The 14270-nt window shown below is 39.6% G+C and overlaps 1 protein-coding gene across 1 annotated transcript in view; it reads right to left on the reverse strand.

Annotated features, from left to right (window-relative positions):
* LOC124148254 (GTP-binding protein GEM-like) overlaps positions 1-13087 on the reverse strand; it is a 38284-nt gene extending 25197 nt beyond the window's left edge. The window contains exon 1 of the mRNA XM_046519250.2: positions 11849-13087. Coding sequence (XP_046375206.1) covers positions 11849-12371 — 523 coding nt within the window. The 5' untranslated portion in view covers positions 12372-13087. The remainder of the gene's footprint in view (positions 1-11848) is intronic.
* Between the last annotated feature and the right edge of the window lie 1183 nt (positions 13088-14270).

A 14270-nucleotide genomic window follows, 5' to 3' on the forward strand; every position in this document is an offset into this window, starting at 1 on the left:
ACTTTGTTTCAATCTAGAAGGACAGGGTATAGTGCTGACTGACACAGAATCATAATCAGGTCGAATCCACGACCCGGATCCTGGCATAACAAAGGGATGCAACTCTGTTTATCGAATTGCTTCGCTTAGACCAATGGGCAACCAAAAGAGAAAGGTTGGTTTACTTTATCTATCTATATATATTAACATTTTGTCAAAGACAGCTATATTAAAATCAATCGTATTAATAGTGACAGAAATGAATGTCTTTGTACATATTCTTGAACATTCTCATTTATGTTTCTGATGTAATACATTTCCATATCATTTTTACAAAAATTAAATACAGGCAAGTTCATTCATTTCATTCACTAAAGATTGTATTCAACACTAATTTCACATTGATCACAATGGGCACGTGCTATTGCTAGGTACGTGTTGCCCCGTCATTGATTAATGGTATGTAACTATGTAACTGATATTCACTAATGCATCTATAGGTAAACATGACATATATTTATGATAATCGTAACGATAAAGTGCCAAGGTACAGATTGAGATATATCATGTGTTCGCCACGTGGGGATGAACCACTGCATGGGATCCGGTAGCAAGCAGGTAGCTGTGAGTACGATTATATCGTCACGTAATGTAAGCGCAAATATCTGATAAGATAAACACTTATGTATAGCATCATGAATGTACAATATAACCTAAGAAACCTATATACACCGTTGTGTCGATCTTTGGTGTGACAAACTTACGGTTGTCTCGAAGTAAAAGTTTGGTCCCTGCGTACTCATTTATTCATTATTTTCGGTTGTGTCGAACCTTGGATAACTCGAAGAAATTACGTAGGTCCCTTCAACTTCGACACAAGGGTGTTTGACTGTATAACATTGCAAATAGGTTGGTTCTGATATAAATAAAAAAAAAGAATTGATATGTTTTTACGTTGTTTTGCATGTGGTTGCACGCCTACGTTTACGTTCACCTTGTCTGTAATGGTCACAACATCTTTCAATTCGAGATTATCATAAAACTGTCAATATCGATGAACGAATTGCTATTCATTCCATGCCAAATGCACACATGCGCAAGGTTGTAATAGGCTACCAGGACGTACATAAAGTACACCCATTTAAAACGTAAGAACGTCAAACTATCAATTGAATTTATTCTATCAAGATTTAATCTAGTTAGTCAGGTAGTTGGATTTTAAACTGCGTCTTGCAATATTAATGCCGTACTGCGGCGGAACACGAGAAATTTGTCTTCACACATTGTACAAAAAGGGGAATCAAACCTTTGGCATGGTCGTGACGGGCCACCGCTTTATCAACAAGGCTATCAACTCCACACCACGTTTATATAGGCCAGTACTGTTACATGCAGGGACTGTACAGAAATAGACGATACATCTCGACAATATGAGATGAATAAATGTCTATATATGTAGCTATTAAGGTGAGAACAATATGGACACTGATATCCACGTACACATTAAGCACGCATGTGCTAATGGACTCAATTTGCGGAATCGATCAACATCTATGTACAAACTACACAACACGAACTCATTTTAGTTGTTATTCAGTAGATGAAACAATGGACAATAGATCTGTGCGAGTATAGCCACCCGGATCCAAACAATGGTAATATGGCCTTTATGCTGTTAACGATATTTCCTTGAACAGTGTGCATGTGACTGGTTCTGGACGTGTAACATTATCACTTGAAACGGAATAGAGAGCCGTGACGCTCAATAGATCAAAGGTAACAGATATACTTGCACAAGTCTCTTCTGAAATTATTATATAAATCATAGATAAAAATAACAGGTTCCTACAGGATTTCACTATATCAATATATAATAACCAGATTGCATTTTGTAAAGCTTAATAACGTGGCGTGTCCCTCAGTGGAGCCTTAGAGCAAGACGAGGATAACATATGGTAATATGGTACCACGGTAAATATAGCAAATACGTTTAAAACTAAGTTTCATTGCAGAAGAAACTTCATGATTTGAAAAATGCACCTTACTCTATATACAAGTTTGTTTTTAAATTCTCACCAGGCATCTATCAACCGATGCATTTCGGAAAGACATATGACTATAGGCTGGTTCAAGGAAGGAAAGGTTAAACAAAAGGAAAACAAACAGTTTTGTCAAGATTTATTTTTTTCAGATATAATGCCGCCCTTGGATGATTGTGTTTCATTGGCCGGGACAGCAGAGATTATTACTCTTTGGACCCTTGCTTGATTGACAAAGACTTTTATGTATGCAGTTATATCTGTTATTGCAGAATGCGTCACGAAACATCATTCACTCACCCACGTGCCCAAGGGACGCAACTCTGCACAGCGAATCGCGGCGCCTTGCACGACTGGGCCACCCGTGACCCCTATGATGATTTGACTTCGCAGATGTGTAACAGAAACATCTCTCAGACAGTGTTTACACTCACTTTTAGTGAGTAAGTTTTGTTTAACACAGTTTTAATTACTTAGCTTACCCGAAGTGATATATTAAGGCCTTAGACGTTTACAATTTTGATGTAACCAACGAGTACGGGTTGGTGCTGACATGCATAGAAGCATAATCAGGCGATCTGGGACTCGACCCCAGGTTACTGGTGTTCCTAAGAGACACAGCCATGCACAGCAAATTGCGACACTCAGAACACTCGCCATCCATACTCAAATGAGCTATAGAGAAGTACATGCATAGACAATACACTACAACGTTACTCGCAATCCAGTGAACTTCTTTGTCAGCTGGGTTGGAGGAGGCACCTATGTATGTCATCAGTAGGGCTGTCTCGTCACGTTAACAGCTATATAGCTTTCTTCACTTCTCTCCCTAACAGCACTGAAGACAAACACTACGTCTGTCTTCGCTGTTCTCACTTTTCACAACAACACTGACATTATGTGCCGAGGTTAACAAGAACAACACATTTCCATCACAAAACGAAATTTTGATCGTATGTGTTCTTTGTTTTGCTTCCATTATTCTGGGTTCTTCTTCAAAGACTACCTTCGGGTAACACAAGATTCGTAATACGGGGAAAAAACTGATTATATATGGGGTAGTTTTTGGACCGTTGATACTTAACAGATTTAACAGATGGCCGCAGTGAGTGAGTGAGTGAGTGAGTGAGTGAGTGAGTGAGTGAGTGCGTGAGTGCGTGAGTGAGTGAGTGAGTGAGTGAGTGAGTGGGGTTAACTCTGCTTTGAAAACTTATTTACCATCAGAATGTGTGAACAAAGCCTAAAGTGTCACCATAGAGGTTATCACGAGGCAACACAGCGAACTAAATTTTCGATCGATGCAGAAAATTATTAATTCAAACTCTGCATGGGCGAACATGCTATTTATTGTCTAACTTGAACGGCTCGCGTTAAAAAATGAAAAATTTGTAGAAACTTGTAGAAACCCATGAAGGTAATATGTTCGATTCCTTTAAATGTTCAAATTTCATTTTCTTGTCATCATAGATGTTTCTTGAATGAAAGTCGAAAATGAGTTGGTATATATTACTAATAAACATTTATAATAAATAAATTACCAAAATTGTTACGAATACAATCTAACATAAACGGTCCAAAAATGCACAAAATAGCGTTTAAGAGCATCTTAGTTTTTAAAACGTCTGGGGGAGCTTGCGGGCGCTCGTAAAATTGGTTTTGCTTAAACTTCGCCTAGCTGTGCCACTGATATTTATCTCTCTACGAGTTTTAATGTGCTGCTGACATGTGCATTTCTGTTGTCTCTAATATGAAAACCTCTGGTAGAGCCAACAATCTAAGTTACCTTTCCTCCTCCCTACATCAGGTGTACAAGATACTTCATTCTATAGGTAATATGATGTACTGCCTCGTGTCTCGTTGTGAGGCCAGGGTGGCGTGACGAGGTCGAGACATAGATAATAGGAGCATAGTTTGATGCGATGCAAAGAAAGACATTAAAAGTGTGTTCTAGTGGATTATCACGAATTGGATAATTACTGATGACGTTCGCTTCTTGCGTGGCGTGGCGTGGCGTGGCGTGGCGTGGCGTGGCGTGGCGTGAGCTTGGTTGTGTTGTCGCGTTGTTGTGATGTGTTGTATTGTGACGTGGGTTGTGTTGTGTTGCGTTGTGGTGTGTTGTGTGGTGGCATGTTGTGCTGTGAAGTGGCGTGTTGTGTGGTGGCGTGTTGTGGCGTGGCGTGGCGTGGCGTGGCGTGGCGTGATCTGGTACACTGTGTTTTGACGTGGTGTGGCGAGGCGTAGCAAGGACATGTGTATTTGTGATTATATGCGCGTGTGGTTATGTCTGTTTGAGGGTGGCCTCCGTATCACTTGGCTCAAACTGTAACATGCAGATTGCACACTTCACAATTGGTCTGATAATGGTGTTTACCATTGTAGTGGTATTACCTTACTCATTGACCGTCGTATCATAGAAACACTGGCGTTTGCTTCCGGAGGTGAGCGTGCCATAGATAACGTTATTTGTCTTGTATTTGCAATAGATTTCCGAACAGCTGTCGCCTTGGCACAAGGACGTTGGTGATAAAACCCAATAATAAAATCAATAAATCCCAAATACAATATTGTACAATATGGTTGGAGGCAATGTTCAATAACAATTTCATTATCACACATTTGGTGCTTGTATCTATGCATCGACCGTGCACACATTAGAATCAATGATTTCAATAAATAGTAGAAAAGAAACCATATTTTGTGTTAATAGAACTTTTTATATTATAACAAATGGTGATTTAATCAGTGAGTGAGTCTTATGGTTACACCTGTGTGAGAGTCATTCAAAGGGATATCTAAGTAATTGACTGGTTAGTTTAAACATGAGTGGGTTGCGTTTAACCCTGTCTATAACGGTATTTTAGTTGTAGCACAGTGTGTCTATTTAATGTGTGGCGCATATCTCTTCTTCATTTACCACTTTGATGAAGGGTGTGTATGTATGTGTGTGTATGTGTGTGTGTGTGTGTGTGTGTGTGTGTGTGTGTGTGTGTGTGTGTGTGTGTGTGTGTGTGTGTGTGTGTGTGTGTGTGCGTGCGCGTGCGAATGTGTTTCCTGATGGGATGGGCACATGGCACGTTCGTATAAGGCTCTGCAATTTGTATCCCTTCGGTTCGAAGCTGAGATCGCCCTGATTATGTTTCTTCTAGGTTCTCAGCACCACACCCGTGGGTTTCATAAAAGTGGTAAACGTCGAAGATCTGCTTCACTTAGGGCTTTCCTCCTACATCAAGTTTACACGCTGTGATATAACTAACAAAAATCGTTAAACAACACTCATTTGCATTGGTCTAGTGCTAACGTACGAAAGTGCACCATCATGGCGAAATTAAAACCAATGATTATTGGTTCCTCGTACGCAAAGGGACACAATCTTCTCTGACCACTTGGTCATACCCTTGTTTTCAGTTAACACGTAAATCATGGACAACGATCCACGAAGTTGGTATTCAGTGAAAGCCAAGCAGCAAGTCACACATTATAACCAGCCTAGCCTCATGTCAGTTGGATCAGGTAAAGCACAAGGTTCCAGTACAAGGGGATCAAAATATGATTCGTTCTCTCCAAAGTTACACCCGACATCAGTATGAACTGCCGGGAAAAAGAAAGTATACACCCATGTTTGATGGTGGCTAAATATGAAAGAAAGAAGAAAATTAATGGTTATCCATGGTATTTCATAGGGGTGTGATAGTTATGTTTTGGACCTTAAGTTTGCAGTGTTTCGGCGATATTTTTTTAGCCCAGTAACGTTCTGATAACGTTTATATTTTGGTCAAATCCAATTTTCAAGTGTATACGTCTCTTGCCTGGCATTGTGTCATCAATTGACACTACATACGCAATTTTAGATAATTCTAAATACGACCATTACAGAACAACCCTATAGGCTTAGTTTACTAAAACGATGATGTGCCAAACAACACCTCTCGGATACATTTCAAAGGTCATGTGTCGGACAAAGTAATCAATCTGCAACGGTGTTCAAACCATGTGCATAAAATCGATCCAAGACTGTTCATAACGAGATTAAGTCCTCATTAGAAGAGATTTCAGTCGACTTACTTGGAAGGGAGAACATGTCTTCAGCTTTCTAGTCAGTCTGAGGCATTGTCCGAGTGAATGGTCAGATTGTAGCTTGGTTCTAAGTGGTTACAATTGGCCTGAATGTGACCAGGACAATATGGATCGTTAGGCCGAGCCTGGGGGGTTTGTCTGTAAATGATGTATTGCTTCATCAGCAGATGTATGGCCTCTGCCGCCTACATCCACTAGGGAATCTTAATTTGTACAACTTTGTCATGTCGTGTTGTGTAAAGTTCACATTTCCAAGGCCAAACCATTTGAGGATACTATTCCAATGATTCAACCCACATACAAGTTACACTTCACTTCTTCAATGCGGATGAATTGTAAACAAGTCTTAAGTAAATCTGTACATTTTGTATCTAAAGTGTAATAGATACGAATATCTACGATTTAAAATGGTAAAGCACTTGACTGTATGGATACATTCGGCTTGAAAGACCTCCATCCGAGACCTCGTATTTTGTCAATAGCGATTTACCTGTGAACATGTGTGAATAGGCAGACATGACCTCAAAGTAAAATATGTGTTACAAACATGTAACTGGTTGTTTGTCACAAAAACTACGTGTTAACAACAAGTCGTTTCCGGATGGCTTGGTTTTACAATTGAGCCTTTCTATTCCAATAATCAATACTATCTACGGATATAAATAAATGTTTTAAACTGATTGGTTTATCAAGAGACGTTTCATAAAGGCCTCAATAGTTTGTCAAACTAGGTCAGGTGAATTGGGGTGTTCAATATTATTGCACAAACATAGCGACGTGTCCGCACATGTTTGTCTGTGTCTGCGTGTACTAGTCCGGACTTATAACGGTTTTATAGCACGAACCCACTGAGATAGCTGCCGCATTTTAACATGGGGTCTCCACTCAGACACAGTATACTGACTACGAGCCGACCAGTCCTTGTTTTGTCGCCTTAATGCCGACTGCCAGGCAGAGTAACAACAAGTACCAGATTTGAACGTCTTTTGCTATGATGGAGCCGGTGATCGAACCCTGACCTTCCGCCCTCCGGGTAGAAGCTCCCTATCCAATATGGAGGCGGTGTCGTTGTTTAACGACTTGCTCGTTATTGTATATATCGTTAATAGCAGATGCATATATCATAAACACAATTGCATATATCGCTAACTACAGCTGGATACTGTATGAATTGCAGCTGCACATGATATTAACAACAATTTGATGCAGAACTGGATATATATCACTTGAAGCAACTGGATATATATCACTTGAAGCAACTGGATATATTGCTTACGTCAACTGGATATATCGATTTCAGCAACTGGATATATCACTTACAGCAACTGGATATATATCACTTGAAGCAACTGGATATATTGCTTACGTCAACTTGATATATCGATTTCAGCAACTGGATATATCCCTTATATATATAATTACAGCAACTGGATATATCACTTACTGCAACTGGATATATCACTTATGTCAACTGGATATACCACTTTCGGCAACTGGATATATCACTTACAGCAACTTGATGTACCACTTACAGCAACTTCATATATCATTTACAGCAACTGGTTATATCGCTTACATCAACTGGATATATCGCTTTCAGCAACTGGTTATATCGCTTACAGCAACTGGTTATATCGCTTACATAAACTGGATATATCGCTTACAGCAACTGGATATATCACTTACATCAACTGGATACATCACTTACGGCAACTGTATATATCACTTACATCAACTGTGTGTATCACTAACATCAACTGGATATATCACAGCAACTGGCTATATATCGCTTACAGCAACTGGATATATCACTTACATCAACTGCGTGTATCACTAACATCAACTGGACCTATCACTAACTGCAACTCACTAACCGCAACTAGATATTTCAGTAACTGCAACAAGATATGCTACTCTAAAACCTCAATATTTCCGTGACTACGACGCATTAGCGATGCCAGACTTGAAAGCGGATCTATACGGGAGTTTTTGTAAGGTTTTGACTCAGTGCCATGACTGTGAAACAGGTTATTCCAGTTTTCTTCGACCGCATTCGCTGTTACTTCTGGGAGCAACAATCACATGCATAGTTGTTCAAACCGAATGATGTATGCTATTCATAATAGTCGAATTAGGGGGGGGGGGAGGGGCTGAGACATTGAGTGTACATGTATCTTTTAACTTACAACCCTTGAGACTGCTGGTGATCTGTGGATATTATGAAAGTGGACCATAATAATAATAATAATGGTGATGATGATGATGATGATGATGATGATGATGATAATAATAATAATATCTTGTAGGTTTCGGGGAGCCCAGTAGGTACAGATTTCTCTCAAGTCCGGTTTCGATTCCCGTCCTGAATACAATGTGTTTAGTTCATTTCGGTGTCACCCGCCATGATATATTAAGAATATTGCTAAACACGTCATGCAAGAATTGTAAGTGAAATATTTCTGATTCATTCGAAAAATGAAATTGTAATTACGTCACACTATGTTCAAATATAAGCAAAGATAAGACGCCGTTTGACAATGAACATTTAAAGTTAACGACAAAACATAAATAGTTCTTGGTAGTATAAAAACACAACTGTTATCAAAAACATATGCTCATGTAACAAGAGGAACAGTTACATCACTGCTGTGTCAGCTATGCACACACACACACACACACACACACACACACACACACACACACACACACACACACACACACACACACACACACACACACATATATATATATATATATATATAACATGTTGCGTAGGCACAATGGAATGTACAGGACAAAAGAAAGAAGTTACATCAGACAAGGAAACAGCATCACACAGCCTCTGAATCACCTGTCCCACAAAAAGATGTGCACGCTCCCGATTCTATATTAAGCTTTGGAAATGTCATGTCAGAGAGTAACTGATGCTGTTGGCGTCTTTGGAAGTCCAACTTGGCAGACGACATTGTTTCTATGTTGTGTTTCTGATTCATTTACAGTTTAAATATAACTTATCCCAAGATTTGTTCGCGTACCTTCTGTGGGATAGGAATAGGTACTTCAGACAATGGAACGCGAAAGAGGACTTTCAAACATTCCTGTTATTTGTTTTACGAGATATACATTACTTGCTCTTAGAATGGCTTCACAAGCCATGGTAACCATTCTTCTTCTCTAGTAAAACACAGTGTTTCTTCTGTTTAACAGCATAATACGACAACCAATGTTGTTTCATTTGCTTAACCATGGATGTACACATTGAATTTTGATACATTATTGAACAAGGATAGCAATAAATACATGTAGCATGTTATTCAATCGAATACATGTAACAAGTACTGCTGTACCAGATATATACACGATATCTCTTGTGCGTTTATAGTTGGATTTTCTGTTTTTATGAGACCATTTAATAAGCAGTTGCGTATTGTCTGAGTGAGTGAGTGAGTGAGTGAGTGAGTGATGTGATGTGAGCATGTTCAACACAATGGTGCACTTTCACATTATCCACAGTCTCAAGGGTTGTAAGTTGAGAAATACATGTACACCCAATGCCTCAGTCCCCCAGGACGAATCTGTAATTCGAACCAAGACCAAAGCTTCAAGCACACCAGAGGATGTTCTCTTGATGAAAAAAACAAACTTATATTGAATAGACAAACATATATTTCGAAAGAAGTAGAAATATTTCTATCAGCGCTATTCGGTTATTAAACGCCTGTTGGTGGAAATGTTAAAACAATGCTATTTTAGTAGTTGAGAATTCTTAAAATATAGCATCTAGGTTAAATGTACACTGCATACGTTTATTCTATTAGCAATATTATTCTGCACATTGGTACAGCCCAAGAAGTTGTTCCTTACTACTTTTTTATGCTTTCGCTCGTCAGAAAGAAACATACATAAGAGTTACAGCACTATACCTGAACCTGATTGGAATGACAGCTGAACAGAAGCAATGTATGGAATGTGTTGATAGTGTTCTCGATCAGGGCTAGTTGGACGTAACATGGCCTAACTGAACATGTATTATATAATGGACAGAATTGACGCAAGTTATAACCCTCGAAACACGTATGTATAACAAATACTCACAGAACACAATGTTTCCATGTGTGCTGATTCTAAACTGACACACGAGTAGATTTAGATGTATGTATTTACTCTGTAAACAATCTTTACATTCTCAGCTGTAGCTTCAACATTCAACACAAACGCATATATATCGTTTGTAGGTTGACTATACTTATGTCTATTTTAATACAACGCGTGTTTGCAGTTCTTAAACACTAGTGGTGTGTGTGTGTGTGTGTGTGTGTCTGTGTGTGTGTCTCTCTGTGTGTGTGTGTTTGTGTGTGTGTGTGTGTGTGTGTGTGTGTGTGTGTGTGTCTGTCTGTCTGTCTGTCTGTCTGTGTGTGTGTGTGTGTGTGTGTGTGTGTGTGTGTGTGTGTGTGTGTGTTGTTGTTGTTTAACGCCGTTCTCACCAGTGTTCCAGCTATATGACGGCAGCCTGTATACAGAATGAAAATATCCACTGAGAAGGTATTCTTTGCTGAAGACGAACATAAAGCCATTACCATTTAGTAGAACGGCTAATAGAGATTGAGCAATGTTCATATTCATGAATACAGTTATCCAGTTCCACACTGGGGGAAGCTAATTGCAACCAGGTCTACCGTATGTGATAATGGTATGTCTGCATGCAATAGGATTTAGGCTACAGACCATAACAATAAAACTCGATATATAATTGCAATTGCCTTCGAAGGTCACGACAAGGCTTTTTCGAACACATACCAATCACATCCTCGTGTTTGGAGAGGCATGAGGAACTATTTGAAACATTTAAAAAAAATCGAAATGAATAACGAATTTTAAGAAAAGTATATCATCCTCAACCTTTAAACTAGAATATAACTCTTTGTCAAAATAAAATATCCACTGGGAAATATGACGTCCATCGGGGAAAGCGACCCTTTTTCAGAATCTGGCGCTGTCAAATAAATGTGTAAATCTGGCTATCAATGTCAATATAGTACCACAGAATATTCCGCAAGGATTGTAGGCACATTGGGAAGATAAATAATGCATTATGCATGTCACAGCAATATTGCCCCGGTGTCTGGCTGAATTGTGTCTATAACATTGGCTACAATAATTCATGCTTTAGCTTGTTCGATATTGCTGTATAGTGTGGGGCTATCATATACAGTTTAATGCACCTGTTGTACGTGTGTGGGAATATAAATTCTCTTTCCACAACTGTTGCATCAAATCGATCGCAACGGGAAATATTCAACATGCGTTATTGCATTCGGGAACCTAAATAACTACCCTATAAAACATCCTCTGAACGACAGCAGTGTTGGATAGCTTGGTAGATATACATGTCCACTAATATTGACTCCTTTTGGTTGCACAATAATTTTCATAACCATGATTCCATGATAATTATTAAGCTATATCAAGTGTGTGTGTGTTAATCGTTGTGACATAACGTCAGAAGTTTTAATTTGTATCCATAAATGAATAATATTATGTTCGTTCATAAATGTTGCAGATGCACTTTGGTTTCTACCATTATCAATCTCTCTTGCTTGACAAAATGCCACTCACCTGCACGTCATAGTTTACAACAAGCACGTAATGAACCTTTGACGGCGGATGTCGGTGGTGCTTTGACATTTGAATGCAAGCAAAACTGTTAATTCGACTGAAGAAAACAAAACAAAACCTGTCAATGCATAACAACTTACGTGTTCTTGGCTCGTATGGTCCTAAGTTCTCTGACGTCATAAACTGTCTAATAAGCGTAGATTTTCCGACCCCGTCAGACCCGAGAACCATGACCCGGAAGAAAGATGGAGCTGATGATGCTCCACTGTCCATCGATGTCATACTGGTTGCTCGTGACGGTTTTTTGTCAGTTTCATGTAGATTTATGAAACTGCCACCAGACTTTAAACTGTTTGTGCTTTTACTTTTGAATTTGTCTCCAACGTTTAAGACCCCTTTGGATGTCTTCTTGAACGATCGGACTCTGCAGAGTCCTCCCCCTTGATGTGCACTGTTGCTGTCGTCGTAGGCATTTTCGGTCCTGATGTCGTTGTCAGAATCCGCAACAGATAGATATATTTGTGGCACGCTGTCCGATCTAGGCCTGGAGTCGATCTTAAGGCTCAGTTTGGGTCTGGGGCGATTTCTGAAAGAAGACGACCGGGAATGGGTGTTAGTCGTGGTACCACTCTGGGGTACCACGCTCAGATACTGGTCACTCATATCCCAGTGTTCACTATATGAGATATAAGTAACAGTTACAAACACAAGCCCTTGCAAGTTTCACTGAGGGAAAACACTTCGATCTGTTACCATCCTCTATTGAACTCGGTCACGAACATTCGCAATTAACAACACGAACTACACAAACTGTTGCTGTGAGTCGTCAACATACTTCCACGACCGTGTACCAACATTGAATCGGACAAATCACATGACCTACAACAATTCCTCCAATAAGAAGCCAGTATTTCCTTCACTGCAGTTTCTGCGTCATGGCCGGATCTCCGAGAACGACATAGCCAAATTCTTTGCATCAGCCATAGAAATTCGATCCTGTAGCACTCAGCTATCTTTGGCAAGGCAGCACCCTCTTCCGAGCAAACACACGGAGCTATAAGCCAGCGATACACAGGTGTAACCCAACTTCCACGCTATGGCGCCTAACACAAGCGCATGGAGATAATTCCTTGCAAGAGGAGCTTTTCTTAACGCTGGGACGGGTCCACTTACAAGAGGGACTTCAGAAAACACGGTTGATGTCTGATCAGTTTCTGAGAACCCAATTAAGAAGATTTGTAAACCTTTCGTTCTTCCGTATGGTTTCATAGTAATGTGTCATAATCTCCACCTGTTTTCTGCGGGAGATTCATTAGAGCATCAGCTGATCTCTGTGTGTAACCTTTGGTAGAAATAGGCCTGGCGTCAGGAATTAGTACGACGTGCATGCATCCTCCACTGAAGACTCGTTAACGGGCTAATACCATAACACAAAGGGTTCTCTCACGGGACATAAATAATGTACTGACGACAATCGATATATTGATTCTCTCCCCAGATGACCTTCAACATGTACATGTACACATATAAAATACTTATATTTGTCCGAGTGTTTATGGGAGCATATTTGTATACATATATACTGTTATATATTTTTAGGCAACTTGTTTACTACTGCGTGTATTGTGCCTTGTTTACTCTTTTCCACATGTCGCTTACACAATGTCCTAGTATTGCTAACTATGTAAGGAATACACGGTGGTGCGTTGATGTATAGCGTGTGGGATATTTCACATACAACAGTGCTCATTTTTAAATGCTATACATGTATACAGTGTATTGTTATACAGTATATGGGATCTGTCACCTAGTATACGTGTTTGATACTGTAACATCGGGAGATGTTCGCTGTTAACGTGGAGTACATGGGCTATCTAGCGTACTATTGATTTATTAATGTTATAAAACTATGTATATAGAGTATGCAGTGCTTTCAGTACTTTTGTAAATATTCTACTATTATTTTACCGACATTTAGACGATATAATACAAGGCATATTTTATACAGAGTATATTTATACATATTTAGTATATGCAAAGAGATATACGGTATACACATGAGTGTGTGTGTGTATGTGTATGTGTGTGGCGTGTGTGTGGCGTGTGTGTGTGTGTGTGTGTGTGTGTGTGTGTGTGTGTGTGTGTGTGTGTGTGTGTGTGTGTGTGTGTGTGTGTGTGTGTGTGTGTGTGTGTGTTGTCTAACACCGCGCCAAGCAATATATTGGCGACCTGTAAAAAGTCCAGTCTAGACCAGACAATCCAGGGGTTGATATTATGAGCAGCGACATCCACGCCCTCAGGGCACGTTGTTACGCCATCAGCCAAGGCACCGATCATTACTACCCGATCCATTGAGTCGCCTCTTTCTACCAGCTTGGTTGCTAGGGACCAGATCTGACCCGGAATATCCACGCTTTATGTAGGTTTCGGAACGTCGAATATAATAAAGTCCGTTGACACATGTACAATGTGTAAAGAAGCCATTTGTTTCTTGTGAAATAACATCGAGTATCAAATGTCAACATTTTCAGGTCGCGAGATGAAATATACTTGTATGCTTAC

The sequence above is a fragment of the Haliotis rufescens genome, unplaced genomic scaffold (genome assembly GCF_023055435.1).
Source record: "Haliotis rufescens isolate VD_foot unplaced genomic scaffold, xgHalRufe1.0.p SCAF_19, whole genome shotgun sequence".
In the NCBI taxonomy this organism is placed as follows: domain Eukaryota; kingdom Metazoa; phylum Mollusca; class Gastropoda; order Lepetellida; family Haliotidae; genus Haliotis; species Haliotis rufescens.